The sequence below is a fragment of the Xiphias gladius genome, chromosome 9 (assembly GCF_016859285.1).
Source record: "Xiphias gladius isolate SHS-SW01 ecotype Sanya breed wild chromosome 9, ASM1685928v1, whole genome shotgun sequence".
NCBI lineage: Eukaryota > Metazoa > Chordata > Actinopteri > Istiophoriformes > Xiphiidae > Xiphias > Xiphias gladius.
In genome coordinates, this window is record NC_053408.1 from 9,165,570 (window position 1) to 9,185,305 (window position 19,736).

Sequence of the window (19,736 nt, forward strand, 5' to 3'; positions counted from 1 at the left end):
TTTCCATAGCTGCCACTGGCATTCAACAAGCAGTCAGAGAGAAATCCACTTTAGAGGAAGCAAACATGACAATTTTTCCTCACACATTATTCAGTGCGGATAAAAGAAATGCTGAGTTTTGAATAAGGGGTGCGACAGAACAGTCAACACACACACACCCTGGTGTGCACAAACTCATTGTGAAATTAAATTTCCCTCTGGACGTATACTTACCTTTGCATGAAAGCAGCAAGATCCCGGCTGCTCTCTGTGGGTAGTTGAAAGGGATTTTGAGAAGTGTCAGAGAGAGAAGGGGTTTCTCTGAATCCATCAAAAAAGCATAAAGCAGATGGAAACGTGCGGCTGAATTGAGACATTGCTACTCATCATCTCGTTCAGGGTGAACTCACGGTGACACTCAATACATCTTGGTGAAGGGCTTGAAGGGCCCCAAATTGTGTCTACCTGCGTCATTCGCCATATCCAACCCTTCTCTAAATCCTCCAATTGATCAGGCACACTATAATTACTGGCTCCAGTGGAATTACCATCCTTTGAAGGAGGAGAGTGCACTAATTTGAAGCCCTCTTTTTCCAGGCAGGTCTGATCCGGACTGATAATGGGGAGTTTTTCATCGAGCCCCTCGAGAAGGGCCAACAGGATGTGGAAGTGAAGGGGCGTGTCCATGTGGTCTACCGCAGGTCGGCCATCAAGCGGGAGACGGGCCAGCAGAGGGAGGACCTTCACAATGAAGGTAGGCAAGGAGAGGGAATGTGATGTCAGTGGAAACAAAAAGCACTGTGTGGGTTTGTGTGTGTGTGTGTGTGTGTGTGTGTGTTTTGACTGTGCGTGCATGCATGTGTGAGTAAGTGCATATGCAATAGCAAGGACTATATGATAGATAGATATAGATATAATAGAATACAGCTTCACTGTCAACCAGGAGGGAAATTTGTCCTCAGGTCACACATGAAACTGACACAAAAGCATTCAAGAAATAGTTCAACAGAAAATAATTACAGAGCATAATCATAAATAAATGAATATAATACAGGCAGTTGTTCAACTGCATTTAAAACACCAGTGGTTTTGCCCGTTGCCATGTTTTTGCACATTTATTACGTATATACTTTACATTACAGCGGAAAATGAAATAAAAATGTTGAATGTTTGCATTCCATTTCTATATGATATTAAAATATTAGCAGACTCTTAAAAATGAAAATGATATTTCTAATAATTGTTTATCAAAGTTTCATTATAGTGATGAGGTACAGCAAGGTTTTTTTTTCCAATACTTGAGTTTTGATACTGATATATTGTTGTTTTCATATTGTGTTTTTTGATGCTTAATATAGATATATTTTTCTACAAACCTTTAAAATAATTTAAAGCTGCTCTAAGCAATACATTTTATATCAACATCAGATCAAATGACTATTTTTAATGTGAAAGGGGTCACTACTATAATGGACCCCGTGAGATTTATCACCTGACTCTGCAGTTCCCCTGAAATCTATGGGGCACTTGAGCAACTTTCAGCTCACTGTTTTTGTTTTACCACCCGCAACTTGCCTGATTAGGTTCCCTCTCACTGCTCTCATCAGCCTTGCTTCCAGCCGTTTCCAGTGAGCTCTGACCATCCCACTGTACGCTACTTGCACAGCACCAAGGATGTGGCAGACAAATACAGTTAGCGACTGGCTGGTGAAAATGGTGGAGCATAGGTGTTTGTTGAGATCAAACCAGAGCTAAATTTAAAGTGAATATTGGACTTACATTCATCGGATGGCCAGAAACGTGACTCCAGATGAATACTAACTTTGCTCTGTGTTGGCTAGCTGTGTAAATAGAAAACTATTTGCAGACACATTACAACTTTAGAAGGTGATAATACCTTATGTCAAAGTTGTAATCACAGCTTATTCTGCTGCCCACAGGTTGCAAAATATAAAAAAACAACAGTTTTTTCCATGTAGCTGTTCCCCTGCTGAACTCAACCTCACACTGTGATCATAACTGTACCATCACTTATCTGACTATAGCCCTTATGTCCTAAATTATCTGTATATATCACCCTGCTAGATATATTCTATTGTACACATTCATCCTAGCCCCTTTGCCATATATTTATACATTATGCTTGTTTGCCCTAGTTTGCCCAGTTGCATTTTGTTGTCTTAGTACTTAGTGCAGTGCTGAGGAAGTTAAATCTGATCTAATGTAAAACAAACATTAATGTACATACTGAACTGAAATGAATGGACATATTTGGAAATATGCGTCCAAATATGTAGAGCCCACACCAGTTTGGGGGGGGGGGCAGTGTGGAAAGGGAGAGGAGACCTTTCCTTTGCAGTCAAGCGACCCAACTCCATCATGAATTCCTTTTCTATTCCTTCCTTGCTATTTCAATAGCTTGAGCATCTGGTGGAAGATTTTCACTACACTCGCTAATTCATTCCATTTCCCATTGTCTGTAACTGTAAAACTGATGTATGGGTCTTTTAATTTTATTCCACAGCCCTCTAGCTGACATATCCCAAATAACAATTTTAATCAGGTCACACATCTACATTTTCCAAGCCTCCTTTGTTTGTTTTTTTGTTTTTGTTTTTACTGCCCTTGTGAAATCCATCACATTAATTTTTTTTTAGGCTACATTCTTCTATAAAGTAATGCAGCTGTCTGATGTTGGATCTGCATCCAGCTGGGGAAGGGCTTTGAATATTGTTGCCAATTTTACCTTTTCCATTACTGTTTCTGTACCTGTGCAAAATAACTTCAGTCATCGGTTCACTCTTTTAAAGAGAGTGAGAAGCAGAGAGAAGCTCTACTGTCCTGTATTTGTGCCGTTGTTCAGACTCATCTTACACTTCACTGGTGTGAAGGCTTTTCACAGTGTTACTCTTGTTTTTTGTCCTTCACAGTCCTGTTATGTCCCTGTCAGAGAGCTAATGTCCCAATTAAGGCCTAAAACAGGCGATGGGGCTTTTTCCACACTGGCAAAGAGTCTCTAGAATAATCTTCCCACGGCAGCCAAAATTTCACTTGAACTGAAATGATATTTTACGCCCCATTTCTCTCATTTACAGTGTCTATCCTTACTTTTGTCAGTATTATGTAAGTATATGTGATGTTAATTGCAGTTATAGCTTTGCAAAAAGTTATTTTGTTTACTGCTTTTAAAAATAGTCCAAATTTTTTGCAGTTGTAGAATACATTTATCTTAATTTACTTTACTGCAACTGTTGCAAATGAGCTGCCATCTGTTATGAATTTGTGCTGTTATCTGTACTTATTTTGAGCAAATTCCTTCTAAGTAGATTTACCTGGAGGCATTTGTTAAAATTGGTTTTACAGAACACCGCATTAATCTTATATTTTGATTTTTCTGCACTGTACTTCTGAAAATACCTTGTCCAGTGGATTTTCTGGTATGCAGAAGATAACCTGTCATGTCTTCATTTGCATGTGGCAAGGGATATGTTCTCTCTGAGTATTTTTTGTTTATTGCCTCTGTAGCGTTTATCGCACATAATAGCAATTCAATTTTCGGTTTATGGAGTGTGTGTTCCAAACGTGTGGCTCATTGCATGTCATTATTTTTTTTCATCTGACATTACATCACGTTCCGCAAGATCTGTTTCATCTCACATTTTGTGTCATGGCTCAAAACTGTAAAATCCAAGTGCTTTATGACATGAATGAATGTTGTTTGGAATTGGTGTGACCCAGCCGGGATTCATTCTATGAATGCACATGAAGTAGTTTGGCTGAAAGTGGAGCAGAGAGGAAATACACCTCTGACTCTCTAGGCCAACGATCTATGAGTCTGCGGCGAGTATGTTGACTAGAGTTTTAGCGAGTCCACAGCCCTGTTAGAGATCCCAAAGGATTCCTCCTGCTCATCCTGAGACTCAAAGACAGAAGTTTGTTTCATGTCGAGTTTGACACTGACATACAATATCACTTCACAGAAGCTGAAATAAGAGAATAAATATCAAACATGCATCTGATTGCCACAGTCTGATCATCGACTTTTCTATGTGCTGGTCATATTTTGCAGTGGCAGACTTCGGCATCGCAGATCTCCCGGCAGCTCTGGATCTTGTCGAACATAAACTGTCCGAATCTGAGCGCAAGAGGAGGCATGCGAAGAAAGACGACTACAACATTGAAGTGCTGCTGGCTGTGGACGACTCTGTGGTGCGCTTCCATGGCAAGGAGCATGTGCAGAATTACGTTCTCACACTCATGAACATAGTAAGTTCTGACTCTTGCAGAAAGTGCTCGTCAGATTCTCAACACCTGCTGCTTGTTTATGGAAATTTCCCAACATGAAATATCTATGCCTGCAACTGATGATTAGTTTCAGTATCGACTAATCTGCAGATTATTTGGTCTATAAAATGTCATAAAATTAAACTAAATATCCATAAGAAGTGAAACAACCCATCACCACTTCCTTAAGTCAAAGGTGATGTCTTGAAATGACCAACCAACCAAAAATCCAGAGCTATTTAGATTACAATACATAATACAAACAAAAGCAGCAAAAATGAACAATTAAGGGGCTCAAACTAGTGAATTTTTGGCATTTTAGCTTGAAAAATGAATTTGTCATCAATATAGTCGAAGATTCATTTTCTGTCAATCAACTAATTGAGTCATCGGTGCAGTTGTAGAAATATCCTTTCTTGACGTGAAACTATTGCTGAGTATGGTGATCGTTTTCTGTTTTTATTTACCTGTGGAGATATTTTTGCCTCCTTGTCCTCTCTGACATCAGACATTGCCACACTTCTCCCCAGACCCCCACTTGCTCTCGCTGTTTATGGATTACCAGTGAGGTGGGGGGAAAAAAGAAACTCTCAGCTCATTCATTATGGGTTCCACCAGCTCCTACCACCCTAATCTACTTACTGGACCCAAATCCCCCAAGTCAGATTTTCACAGGGTGCTGGTTTCACTCTGTAACAGTTACCATTTGGACCCTGCATGGTGGTCTGATTAGCTGCACTAGACCAATTAGAAAGTTGACTGGGAGCTGTGCAGGGCAGTCATGGAAACCAGTGCCAGAAGTCCACTTGCACTGCCAAGCTCTACTTACATGGAATGATGTGTTTATTTAATTAGGATATTATATTCACATTCTGCTCCCAAATGTCTTCAGCAGGGAGAAATGTTTGATTTTTAATGGCCTTGGCTGATTATATATACTGTGAAGTGGCTGTGACAGCATGTTCTGTGTCAGTCCTTGGTGTCTAGTGCTCTCTGTTAAGCACTTAGGAGAATTTCAGATCACTTGAGGGATAAGGGAATTTGAGGAAGTTCTTAGAGATGAATTTGACTGAGCTATAAAGTAAAAACAAGTTTAGTTCTTAAGAGTAGTAACCATATAGCCTCCTTCATTCTGAGTAATGAAGGAGGCTATATGGTTCCAGAAAGAAAGGCACAGTTTAAAAAAACAAAACGAGGGTCAAAACTCTTTAGTTCCACTCGTAAGCCACAGGCTTGCTGTGTCTGAAAGAGCTCTGCCCACTCAAATCCCTCTGAATCCCTGCTCCGTGGCTGCAGAATGTGTAGTACCACCTGGAGAAACTCTCCCTGAGGGATTGATTACTGAACATCCTGTCTGCGCGAAGCCAAGGTGACTGCTGAGGTCCCTGCAGCACAATGGCCGTGTTGTTTGAGCACGGACCAGGTTTTGTCCACATCGATGTGATGGTGTACACAATCCAGTGACACCTAGCGCCTGTAGCCCACAGCTGCTTCTCTCATTTTCAGCCACAACAGTCCAATTCCGGCTCTCTGTGTGCTCCTCCTGGCTTTGTAATTATCCCTGTATACACGGGTTGGCCCATCCCCTTTTAAAGGTTCAGTGCATAGACCTGAGTCCTGTCAGGAAAAATGTGTAACTTCCGTGTTTACAGCATTTATGATGCTATTTCTTTAATGCTGTCCTCATTTTTCAACAGCTTCTCTGTTTCAGGTGCAACATGTATACTACTGACCAGTATAGGAATTTGAGAGTGTAACAAATCTGGGAGAATTTGGGGTCAGTGAAGTGTTATTTGCAGCATTTATTGACCTGAATAGGCTTCCGTGAATGGAATATTTGCTTAAAGGCCTTGGGTGTAACCCTGCATCCCAGAGCAAATTTGGACTTAAGTCAAGATGGCCTTTCTTCAGTGACAGAGCTTTTGTTCTGTACAGTCATAATTTTTTACCCAGAGAAAGCTCGCTGACATGCACTTGTGGGTGTTTTAGCAAAGGAGTAGCACTCTATTATTATTTGTTTGCCATATCTGAACCTTCTGGACATTTCAGTCTTCATGAGCCTGCTTAAGGACAGATATTGAAAGAGCGTCAAAGACGACATTTTTAGATTTGACAGCATCACTTTTCATATTAATGAAAAAGGTACCTAAAACTGAATTTAGATGCCCAATCTTTAGCTGTAACACCTCCTCTTAAACCAAGAAAACAAAGAGCTGAGACTTGATGGCATGAAAACGAGAAAAAGAAACTTGAGCTAATGCTTTGACAATGAAAACAGCCTTGGCAAGGACAGCAGTGTTTAGTGTTTCTAGCCTTGTGTTTGTTTATACATCGTCTTGGCCATATGGATGGCTGGATGTGCCTGTAATTCTGCAGATATGTATGTTTATATTGATATTTCTTGTATCAAGATTATTGCTTTCATAAATCACAGCAGTACTTGTAGTATATCTCTGAATATGCTTTCCTCATTAGCAGCTGGAGAGTTTAAAGCTTAGAGACAGAAATAACATCACAGCTGTTCAGCAACTGTGCTGTAGCATTAATGAAAACATTGGACTTCACCTCAGGGCTCTTGTGAATTGTTCAGTGACACCAATTGATCGATAACCTCCGGTAGATCAGTGTTGGATGTTATTGACAGGCTGAGAGCTGATGAGTAAGTAAGTTGATGTTATTTCCAGTGTACCTTTCAAATACACATAAAACGACAAAAAATTTAAAAAATGGAATAAGAAATGTTATACAAGGAACATAAAAATCAAATAAAAACACCCATTAAAACAACATTACGCAATTAGAGTGATAAATACCAGACTGTAAAAATTATTTTTATATGTGGCATTGACTGTGTCATGCTGAGTGGGAGGTTGTTTATAATGTTGTAGCCACTAAAGTGAAAGCATGATGTTTCTTTGTTTTTCTCTAGGATCAAATACATTTTCATTGGTTTTCTCTCCAGATTTTGGGGTTAAAAGATCAGAGGTCAAGTCACGTCAACCAATAGTTCATTATAGCCCAATATCAAAAAATGTGTCTCAAAGGGCTGTACATTAAATAAAACAATAATAAACAACATTAGCAAAATATAAAAATGTAAAAAGTGAGATAGATTACATATGAAAAATTTTAAACATAATTATTAAAAATATATCAAAAGTGAGGTAAAATACAACAATATAAACTATGCACATAAACTCAAGTACATTCATACCTGAATACAGATGTATATTTAAAAATGTGTAACATATAATACAAACATTAAACTGAATATAAGATGGATAACCATAGTTTAGTACTTAGGGCAGACTAAATGAGGTCGAATGCTGATCCAAAGAGATGTGTTTTTTGTGATCATAGTGTCCTAACAGGTTTATGAGGATATAGAAAAATCATTAGAGATGATAAGTAGGATGGTGCAAGTCCATCTAATATTTTATAAGTTAGAAGTAGAATCTTAAAATCAGATCTAGCATGCACAGGAAGCCAATGTAATGAAGAAGGATTAATATGATCAAAATTTCTAGTCTTGAATAATATTATAGCAGCAGTATTTTGTACACTGTGATTTGCTAACAGTTGATTTAGGTGAACTAGAGAAAAGGGTGTTACAATAGTCAAGCGTAGATGAGACAAATGCATGAGCAAGTGTTTCAGCATCAGCCATTGAAGGAATGGGACAGATTCTGGCAATTTTTCGTAAATGGAAATATGCAGTCTTTGTAATATTGTTGATTTGATTTTAAAAAGAGAGATTTGGTTCAAATAGGACACAGAGATTTCTAATACTAGGGCTTTGTGAAATTGTGGAACCGGCTATGTTCTGAGGGAGATCAATGAACTTGTTTCTAATCTGCTTTAGACCAAGAACTTGCATTTCAGTTTTCTCAGCATTTAAAAGGAGGAAGGTAGATGAATTCAATTGTTTGATTTCTAATAGGCATTCTTCCAGCTACACCGTCTGATGACAAATGTCAGGCTTAATGGAGATGTAAAGCTGAGTATCATCTGCATAGGAACGGAAACTTAGTTTGTAGTGATTGATTCATGTACCAAGGGGCATATAAAAACAGAGAAAAGAATAGGGCCGAGCACAAATTCTTGTGGTACACCACAGCTGACCTTAGTGTGGTCTGATTAACAGTTGTTTTGTAAAACAAAGTAAGATCTGTTAGTTAAATATGATCTAAATCAGGAGAGAACAATGTCAGTTTCTAGATGATCTGATAGAATGTGTTGATCAATTGTGTCGAATGCTGCACTGGGGTCTAGGAGCACTAGTACTGAAACAAGAAGTAAATCATTAATCACTTTTGTAAGAGCAGTTTCTGTGCTGTGGATTTTTCTGAAGTTGGATTGATGAGTTTCAAACAGATTATTGGATGAAAGGTGAAAGAATGGCATATTTGAGATTGGTCTATAGTTGCTGATCAAATCGGGGTCCAGTTTATGCTTCTTCAGGAGTGGCCTGATGACCCTTGTTTTAAAATATGAAGGCACAATTGCACTAGTAAGAGAGCTGTTATTATTTGTAGTAATAGTGTGCTGAGGATTGGAAATGTTTGAAATGTCCCCAATAAACTTAGAAGGAATAGGATCAAGTAAACAAGTAGGCTTGGGGGAAAAAGCAGTCTATAGAGTGTTTCAAGGGAGATTATCTCAAAGTGGGGGATCTTGCAAAAAGTATAATATTCAGGTGTAACAATTAGACACTAAGAATATGAAACATCTTTATTAAACAATGTGCCATATGAAAATAAAAGATAAGACAAGCCTTACTCAGAAGTCAGGAACATCTTGAAAGACAGAATGACTGAGGAGATCGAGGAAGGTGGGCATAATGATCATTAATCTAATATGGGGATGTCAGAACTGTGAATTGAAAATATAAGAAGTATGACAAATATACCAATAGTACATTAGGTACTATTAAGTAGAAGCTGAATGCAGGCATGTCATGGACCAAACCAAGAGAGCGACTCCTTAACTCTGACAGGAAGCCAATAGTCAATGACTTATATAAACTGGACAGCAGAAGGTAACGATTAGAGATGGGCAAATGGATGAGACACAAGGTCGTTGATGGAAACAGGGATGTGATGCTTGTTATCTTTTCAACAAAGTAGTTCTAATAATCTCACAGACCTCTGCAGCAGAGTGACAAACTGCAGTGGGGGAAGGCTTAACTAGTTTGTTGATAGTATTAAAATGAAATCTTATATTGTGCTTTTTTTAGTAGGAACTAACTTTCACCATCACAAATCTTTGAAGGAAAAGACTTTTGCTCCACTAAAATATAAATACAAACCCGAAATATAAGTTGAGATAAATATTATCAACCACTCAAAGTTCTTTGAACTACTACCACATTCACCCATTCACACACAGATTCATACAACGTTAATTTCTATAGACACTGCGCTATCTACACACACGCACTGGAGGAGCCAGGGATTGAATCACGGACCTTCCGGTTAGTGGACGACATGCTCTACATCCTGAGTCACAGCCGCCTTAGTACAGAATTCAAAATTGAAATATGCCAGCTGTAAAACATATGTTTCCTCTTAGTAACCAACATGTCCCCACTAAACAACTTAATGATTTATGGAAAAAGAAATTTCACCCCTTATTTTCCTCTGAATTTTACTCATCGACCGCATAATCAAGCAATTGATTGAATTTATGTGGCCAACATGTAGCAACTCTTTGATGAAAGTAAAACACACTTGAGATGAAATTGGACTTGGGGTTTAGTTTGGCCCTGGGTTAAGCATCTACATACCACAGCATTATTATAGAGCCAAATAGCAGTTGTCACATTCATGGGTCAGGTTTCATCGCCATTGCATAACAACGCTGGTTTCATTGGATGGTTGCTAGTGTCTTAACAACATATTTCATTATGATTTCAGGCTTATTGTAGGAGATGAAAAAATAAAATCTCCTCTGTGGTTATACCTCAGAAATAAAATCTGTGGAAACAGCAACATATGAACACGATCAAGTTTTTTTGTACTGATCACTGTCAGAGCAGTTTCAAACAAATGTTTGCTAATTCAGCATATTTTAGTTAAAGCAAATTGATTTCAAGACAGAAACAAGCTTCAATTTATTTCAAATCTTTTGATCCCAGTTGATTTACATAGTTAGAGAAGATATTATTCAGTCCCTTTCAGTACCTACTTACTAATAAACGGCCATTTATTATTCAGAACCATATCCCTTGGAAACTCCAGAAATTAGAAATGAACCCAAAGACCTCTACTATTGTTTTGTAATGGTCAGATGAAAATCCTGCGCACACTAAGTTTAGATTTTTGACTTGAGCTAAAGCACTGTTTTTTTCTTCCTAAAGACTTTGGCTGCAGTTTGTTTGTATTAATGCTCTGCCTTAAGGACAGTCATGTGCTTGATTGTGTTATTGGCCTGTGTGTGTTCTGCAGGCTCAATATTGTTAGACTTTCAGTCACCTTCATCAAATGCATTGTGTTCTTTTCATCCTTCAGATCAGTGAAAGATGTTGTTCATTTCCTTTCAGGTTGATGAAATCTACCATGATGAATCTTTGGGAACCAACATCAACATTGTCCTTGTCCGCATGATAATGGTCGGGTACCGACAGGTGAGCTGTTTCAGAAATAATAATACAACCAACAAATCAAGTGAAATAAACAACCTGTTTTGTACAGTGCAATTCATATGAGCAGTACAAAAGGCACATTACACACACATGGTATTTCTTACAACTTTAAAAGAATAGTGTGACCATTGGGAAATACGGATTAAACAAACATGATATAATGCGTTAATTAGTAAGCTTTAGAAGTGCTGATAGGTAGATTATGTTAAAATGGGAAGGAGCCAGGCTAGTTGTTTCCCCCCTGTTGCCAGTCTCTGTGCTAAAGTATGCTAGCCAGCTGCTGGCTGTAGCTTCATATGTACGGTACAGGAATGACAGTGGTGTCGATCTACTCAGCTAACTCTCAGCAGGAAACTGAACAAGCTTATTTGCCACAATGTTGAACTACTCCTCTAAGACTGACTCAGTCACTGCGTTTACATGCAAGTAACTGGGTTACAGTCTGCTTTCTTCAGTAACGTGATTTTTTTAACATTGTGTATATGAGAAACCTGAGATAGATTTTCCTGCAGAAAGACAATTTCTTGACCATGTATGCATGTATTCGGGTTTCTAATCAGCTAATCAGCAGAGAAAGTATCACTTCAGAATAAGAATAACGTTTTTTTTTTGGTGTGCTTGTTAATGCACTGAATGATATTGTTATAATGACCACAATAACCCAAATTTGTCAGAAAAAATATAGAAACAAATATAATTTGTTATATTTCTGAAATATTACAGTGCTAAGTGCCATAACAGAATCGAGGGGTGTATCTGCAGACGGCTAAATTATGACACAAAAATGAAAAGAGTGAGTTCACATTTTCAATGTGTGTGGCCCCCCCCCCTCACCGGTAAGGGCCCCTTAGCAACGTATGCTTTGATTACACCTCGAGCAGACTCACTGTTTGACTGACAGGTGCAATTATGGAAGTACAAGTATAAAAAGTCGACAACGCCGAAGATGAGGCTAAAAAATTCACAAACACATTTAATTGCATTAATCTCATGCCAAAGATCTGTTAGGTGAGCAGTTGAGAGTGGCATAATACATTTCAGTGATTACTGAATACACCGCTCACTGCTGCATACTGAACACTAGCTCAGTCGGCAGGGACTGATATTCTGCTTATGTAACAGAGGCATCATACGTCTACAATGCAGAGCACAAACATGGTGAAATTGTCCTACCTGGTTTGTATTACTGTAATTAAATATTCAGAAGTACTGTTTCAATAATCTGCTTGTTTCAATAATCCATATTACCAAAGAACTATAAAGGGATATTTTCTTGTCTTTTGTTGTGACGTAGGTGCATGTATTATTACTTATCTAGTGATCATAGTCAAAACATCCATTGAATTTTTGTTTTATTGTACTGTATGTATGGACGATATTGCATTTTACTTTCCCATGTCACTGCTATATATCACCTTGGTTTTTAGCGGGCTGCAAAGTTTGTAGTAATGAAGTACAAATATACTAAACATTCTGTACATGGCGGCAGACACCAGGATGTTATTTGCTGTACTCTCATCTTTCCTCAAGTGCCTTTTAATCCACATAACTGAGTGATGCTGCCTTTGGCAGAAGTCCTGAGCATTGAGCATTTTGCATGTGGCTTCTCCTGTCTGGTTACCAAAGCAGAGAGAATCTGTTTACACAGTACCAATTAGATGAGCTCAAACATGTTGAATGAGAAGAACTGGAATTATTAGCGTCATCACAAAATCACTGGGAACTTCAGCCCTCAAAGAAAGGGGAATTTATAACCCTTATTATTAACAAACCAGTAATTATTTTATAATAATGGGAAAGAATAAAGTGATATCCAACTAAAATAGATGTGACAATGACTAATAAAACAGTACAATGACTGTTAATTACTAATATAATTTTTTTTTTTAAAAACAGTAATTGTAAGATTTTATTGAGTTACCGTGAATCCCTGGTCCTTGTATTTCTGCAGTCTATAAGCCTGATCGAGCGTGGCAACCCATCCCGCAGCCTGGAGCAGGTGTGTCGATGGGCCAACACGCAGCAGCGCCGCGACCCTGACCACGCCGAGTACCACGACCACGCCATCTTCCTCACAAGGCAAGATTTTGGTCCCGCAGGTATGCAAGGTACTGTATTTTTCTCGATCGAGGCCTGTGCAGACTGAGTGCTGATATCTGCTTCCATTCACAAAGGGGTTGGCTTCAAGTCTTGCCCAGGTAAGGTCAATGGAAACTTAAAAGTGGAGGCTGCAGCTGAGGTCACGAACCCAATTCTGCCAACGGCGACCCCACGGGAAAATAATTACTGAGTAGCTTTCCAAAACCTTGCTGACTTGACATTGACGCCACCCTGGATATGAAAAATTGAGACTGATATTGCTGAAGGTTTTTGGCATGTAGAAAAAAAACAGAAATATTTCTTAGATTGTCATTTATGTAAACTAACTACTTATTTATTAGTCTTTATTGAGTTCAGTATGAACTTTTCTTCGTTCATAAATAATCAGTAGATAATTCTCAATTCTAATAATACATGTATGCAGTCTTTAGGAGAAGTTTTGTACCATACATGTTGTTGTGTCATTTTAGCATTTGTCTCACACTGTATTTCTTCTTTACAGCCCTTCAAAACAAAATTTGAAGTGAGCAGCCAAACCGCCAGAGAAACTGGGTCCAGAATGGACAAACATCCTCTGTGCTCAAGCTCAATATCTTGCATTGACCTGTGTATATTTTTTAACTTTTTAAAGCACATGTGTCATGTTTAGAGGACAACCCGAGACTACCGGGTTTGCTTGTCACACCTCCGGATGTTGCTATAGCTGCAGTTGTGTTGTTTTCATAACAAGCCCTGTTGCCATGGCACCTTGCACTGTGCTGGGCTGGACCCTGTGCTGTGTCACAGGGTCAGGAGCAGACATCACACTCTTTTGTCAAAGTTTATCTGCGAGATGGTAGATTCTGTATCCAAATACAGATATCAGGCTGGGGGATAAATTGAAGAAAATCCGTTCAGATTATGGTGTAGCTGAAAAGCAAACCAGCAAAGAGATTAAACAACTTTGTGAATCTCTGGAAGCGATAATGAGATTGCCACATTTGCACTATATTCAAATCCTATGATTAATTTCAAGTGTTTTTGAGCCACTGTCCCTGTCACTGATTTATTTCCCGTGCAGTATGTTCAGGGTCTGATTTAGACCATTTCTCTCCTCACTCATTACATCAGCGATAGAGAAATCAAATTTTGAACCCATCTGCTGCTGCTGAACCTTTTTGCTTCAACGTGCAAAGCTCCCAGTTGCCTCTTCATGGGAATGTAATCTGCCTTTTATCTGCCTTTAAGATAAAGGGTTTACAACTGCTCTACAACTGCTTTCATGTTTCACTGTTTCACTCGCAGCGCTAAATTTGTCCATCAACCACAGAGCCATCAACCATGTGGATCAAAAAGTGGCCTTCATAGAGTCATATCACACTCTGTTATGACTGAAATAACTTGCTGCAGACATTTCTCTTTTTCAGCACCACCAAAATAACCTGATATACATGCTTTTCAAGAGTCTTTTATCGCCGGCTGTCTATTCTGCTGCATTTTCTGCTTTTTACCTGCATGCCAAAAAGGTCTTCTTATGGTCAGAAAGCATGAAAATTATCTGAGAGCCGCCAAAACAAGGCTGGAACAAGCGTGCTTCTGGACCAAACCAAACGCGCTAAGCTGAATCACTGCACACCTCTTGATCGAGTTATGTTTAATGTTTGTGCTTTGCTTAAAAGTTTTGTTGTCCTAGTAAACTGTGCAAAATGTTGTTATGCCCGGCAGATGTCTGCTGGGTAATGACGACAGGCTTCCGAGCTTAGTGTTTACTTTGGGACTTTCGTTATGTATAGTGAGGAGATGCTGAACACACAAGCTGTCAAAAAGGAGCTTCAGGCTCCTTCACACCCCCTTCGCCCCCTCAGAGTAAAGCTCTAAGTATCTGCTGTTCAATAGCTTTAACCAGGGTTCTGTTAGGGTGTGTTAATACAGAAAAAAAGACTACAATATTTGAATTTTGCAAGTCCTTGGCTAGGCATAGCCCAAAGATGTACTTTACAATCAATCAATGGCATCTGGGTCTGAATGCAGACTTACTTCAAACATCAGTGACACCGCATGACCCTCAGTTGAACATGTTTAGGTGCTACTTTGTGTACAAATACCTACCGACTCATTAGAAGCCTTTCCCCTCTCTTTAGTCACCCTTGAGGGTTTGCGTTTACTATTTTGAGAGAGTTACTGCCTAAATGCAACCTAGTGTATCAGATCAAAAGCAATTCATACATTTAGATACAGTACATGGATTTATCATCGAAAGAGAGTAATCGACACAGCCTATTGTTATTAAAATGTACTTATCTGAACTCCGGAGTCAGTCTGACAGCCAAGAAAAGACTGAGTCCTTCACCATGACAGCAATTACGTCATGTATACAGTGGCTCTAAATAATGGCACATCAAGAGATCATTTTCCACCTCGGTCGTCAGCACTGCATGAGAATGTCGACCTTCATCGTGGTACTTCATTATTAGGGCTTTCTGGTCTTTTCTTTTTCCCAGGTTATGCTCCAGTGACAGGGATGTGCCACCCACTGAGAAGCTGCACTCTGAACCACGAGGACGGTTTCTCGTCCGCCTTTGTGGTTGCTCACGAAACCGGCCATGTGTGAGTAATGGCGTGATGATGAAAGGAGCAGCAGACTCTCATAGGGTCCTACTGCATCCAATTAAGCCGATAGCTATGCATGGTAACTGTAGTCTGTAATCGTAGGCAGATTCCCTTTAACGTGGCTCTGTCGTCTTAACAAAACAAAGCATCTGGTTGCCTCAGCATGGGCATGCAGGCTGTACTGCTGATGCCTATAATGTTGAGTTTTTGTTGACACTGTCATAGATGTGTTAATTCAATTATATGTCTTAGCACTGAGGTTATAGTTAGTGGTGGCATTGTACTTGACTGCATAATATCGAGAATCGTTTCTAATATTCTGCTCCCCTCATGGACAAAACATTAGAAACAACTCTCAATATAACGTGGTCCAGTACAACACCACCTTAAACTGAGACTTCAGTAATAAACATACAATTGAATTTACACAGCCCACAATGTCCCCAAAAACTGAATATTATGAGCATTGTAAAGATAAATGTTATCGCAGGATCTGTTGCATTGGATTGTTTTGAATTATGCTGGTGTACATAATAAAGTGGCTGCCAAGTCACTGTGGTATACACAGTGACTTGGCAGCCACTACTTTTTTTTTTAAATATTTCTGAACAATATTTTTGAATACTACTTTGATTTCTCAAAACATTTTCCCTAAGACTACAGTTTGTGGATGTTATGATTGGGTGGGGTGCCACCACGGGAAATGGAGAATTCACTTTGAACATTAATTTTTCAGTATGTAACTGAATTAATACATGGATTATTTAAAATAACTTTAAATGAGAAAATATTTGCTTAAAAAAATGCCACAATGAAAACAATTCCCCTTTAAAAGCCCTCTAGTTATAATTGCATTACCATAGTTGCATATTGAACTTATGAGTATATATGTATTAGGAGTGATATGTAGCCAAATACATCAAATGTCGTAGTGCTTAGGGGGATTGGGGAATCAAACTTCAATACATTTTGAGTATCCACTGAAATGAGTCAGTAGCATTGAGTATCAAAAAGTTTTCTTTGAATGATTGGTCATATTCTTTTAGTACTTTCACACATGGAAGTGGTATTGATTTTCTCATCTCATCTCAACTAACCGCAAGAAAGTCATTACATGTATTTCCCAAAATGTCAAGGTTAGTGTAACAACAGGCTGCATTCACTGTGTCTATGAACTTGGGGAGCTGCAGTCTGACTCATAAGCAGCTTAGCGTTATCATGTATAACTACTGGTCCATTTCACACAGCCTTCTTCTCCTCTAATGGAGCTCTTAAGGCTTATGAAGTAACGTCTGTGAACTCCGCCCCCCTGCCGCCGCACAAACATCAAAAACTGGCCAGACAGACCTGATTGAGTGTCACATCACACAAAAGAACAGAAGAACAGGTCACTCACCTCTTCATCTGCTAGCAACCGTAAAGGGGGCAGACTCCATGCTATGCCTGGGGGTACTTAGAGACCTGGTCAACAGGCATGACTCACTCAGTGATTGAATCCATCACTTTCACCAAACTGGACGACATCAACACTGTAATGGTGTTTGTTTGCCAAGAAGATATGAGTGCTTTGACGTAGAGACACACTGTCTAAACACACGCATGCATCTCTGTCAGAATGCCCTTGAAAATGTCTGGAACTTCCGTACCGATCAAAACTGATGGCTGACAGATGTCCAGGAACTGAAGAATTTTATTAAGGTTAAAGGAAAGTCTGAAAAATTACAAAACGTCTGAATGTAAAGTTGTATTATAAAGATACAATAATCAGCATGTTAGTGGATGATCAGCTCTTTGTTTTTTTTGCGTCTTCTCTCACTTTTTCCTTCACTTTCTATTATCAGAAGTGCATGCTAAACTGTCCTTGTAACAAACTGGTGAACAGTGTCCTCTTGCAGTAAGAAACAGAACAGCTTTTTAAAATCAGTGTAAAGTGATCTACTCTTTTTAATACCGGGTGTTTTTGATAAAAATTGAAATTGATGATGAATGTACTAAATCGCACTTGTTTGTAAGGAGTATGTAAGCTCTTCTACTTAGATGTCAAGAAAACGTATATTATATATACGTATATTATGCTCATCCTGCTATCACTGTTCTCACTATCTTTATCTTGTTACCACAGTGTAACTCATCAAAATATCAAAATAGAGTGAAAGTAATGACCGAGAGATAATGGACGTTGTGTTACTTGCAAAATAAGCTATACTTTTAACAGCGCACCATTATAGATTAGGAACTATGAATCGAGGCATTGTTTAAATCAAGATAATCCTTTATTAAAAGTATTGGACAGGCGATGCCTTGTTATGAAGAGGAGATCACATTGCTTAATACAATCTTATTCTTCAGTAAGTGAAATATAGGCACTCCCAGTACTTTTGCAAGCCTGATCGCAGTTCAGTAAAATCATTTTTGAAAGGAAAAATTCTTATCTCATTCGTGTACTCATCCAGAAACCTGAATCAGCATACCGACTCAGACCTTTATCCGGGAAGTAATTTAAGAAAAATGCTAGCTGTTTAAATGCTATGTTGTACATTCAGATGAGTACTTTCTTAGATTTCCATTTTCCTGCTCTTTAAACTATTGGTCTGGTATGAGGCAAATACCTAACCTCTAAATGTTGAATTATTCTCAGTAGGCAAAGGAAGTAGCGAATGACGGAAATGCACGGAGAGTGAGTTTGATGTGTGTGTCATAAGTTACAAATGCACTCTGCTGCCTTTAATTGCACTGGTGGCAGGCTGGCAGCGTTTATTAGCATTAAAAAAATGTATTAAAAAAAACCTGTGGAATCTGAAAATTGTTAGATTTATTCTTTTTGATCGCTTCAGGAAGCAGCTAGATCTGAGCAGCTGTTCTTCTATATTATTAATTTCGAATGTTTCCCTGCCATATGACGCATGAATTTTACATCATGGATCAATTCATCACACAAGCTCTAAGCCTTCTCCAAGATATGTTCTGATTAAGTTAAAAAAAACTTTAAAGATTAAAGTTCTGTTGTGGTTGCCGGAAAACTGCAGTAAGAATTTGCCCGATTAACTTATTTAATTAGACCTTATTTAACTTTGAAAATCTTGAAACGAGTTTTGTGACATAGAAGCAGCGTGGTGTTTCAGTGGTTTGAACAGCTGTGTCCTGGGTTGAAACCAGACCTGACCAGCTGGGTCCAGTTTGTCTCCCCGTGTCTATGTGGATTTCCTCTGTGTGCCCTGGCTTCCTCAGTCCAAAAAACATAAAGGTTAGGTGAAATCAATACTATAAATTTCCAGTAGGTGTGAATACCCGATGCTCTTCCATGAGTTTTAGCTCTGTGATAGACTGGCAACCTCTCTGAGGAGTTCTCTGCCTCTTGCCCAGTGCATTCTGGGATAAGCTTCAGGTTTTCATGACCCTGAACAGGATGAGGGGGAAGAGAAGTTGGATGGGTGGATATATTATAGTAATAAGGCTGAACACAAGAAAGGGAGTTCCACATTGCTTTACTGAAGTACAAAAGTTTATTGACCTAAAGCAGCTTTAATCAAAACTTATTTTTTATATCAATAGTGGATCACATGACTACTTCTGGGTGAAAGGGTTTGCTTGTATTAATGAACCCACAGAGAGTCATCACCTGACCCTGCAGTTCCCTCCAGCTCTACAAGCATTTTGGCATCTTTCTGCTCATTGTTTTGATTTTACCGCTAGCCACTTTTCATTCACTCTCATCACACGTGATGGTGTTATTTTCAGCCAGGGCAGACAAAAGCTCTAAAAACCCACCATAAACAGTCGAGTCCAGGACCAAATGGTAGACAAAGTGAGAGACTAATGCAGTCTAGTACCAGAGTCCTGCCATAAATCCTCCTTCATGAAGGTTATAGTGTTAAGTTTTTGTTGAAACTGTGCTAGAGAAGTTTTGATTTAACTCTATAATAAGTTTTGAGGCGGTAGTTTGTGGTGCCGTTGAACTGCGTTACACTGACAGTTGTTGATAAGGCTTCGACCTAATACCTCATTTCTGAACCACTTCTGAATCACTTAAAATCTGTGAAATAGGCTTGAATTGCTCTTTATTTCGAACTGTGAGAATTCATGTGTTGGAAGTCCATGTTATTTCCTAACCCCCTGTACACAAAATTTCAGTTCAGTGTCA

At 38.8% G+C, this 19,736-nt stretch overlaps 1 protein-coding gene across 1 annotated transcript in view; it reads left to right on the forward strand.

Annotated features, from left to right (window-relative positions):
* The window catches only part of LOC120794481 (A disintegrin and metalloproteinase with thrombospondin motifs 3), a 52,743-nt gene that overhangs the window by 15,440 nt on the left and 17,567 nt on the right, over positions 1-19,736 (forward strand). The window contains exons 3-7 of the mRNA XM_040135589.1: positions 577-733; positions 4,049-4,245; positions 10,805-10,888; positions 12,858-13,014; positions 15,487-15,592. Of these exons, the coding sequence (XP_039991523.1) occupies positions 577-733; positions 4,049-4,245; positions 10,805-10,888; positions 12,858-13,014; positions 15,487-15,592 (701 nt within the window). The remainder of the gene's footprint in view (positions 1-576; positions 734-4,048; positions 4,246-10,804; positions 10,889-12,857; positions 13,015-15,486; positions 15,593-19,736) is intronic.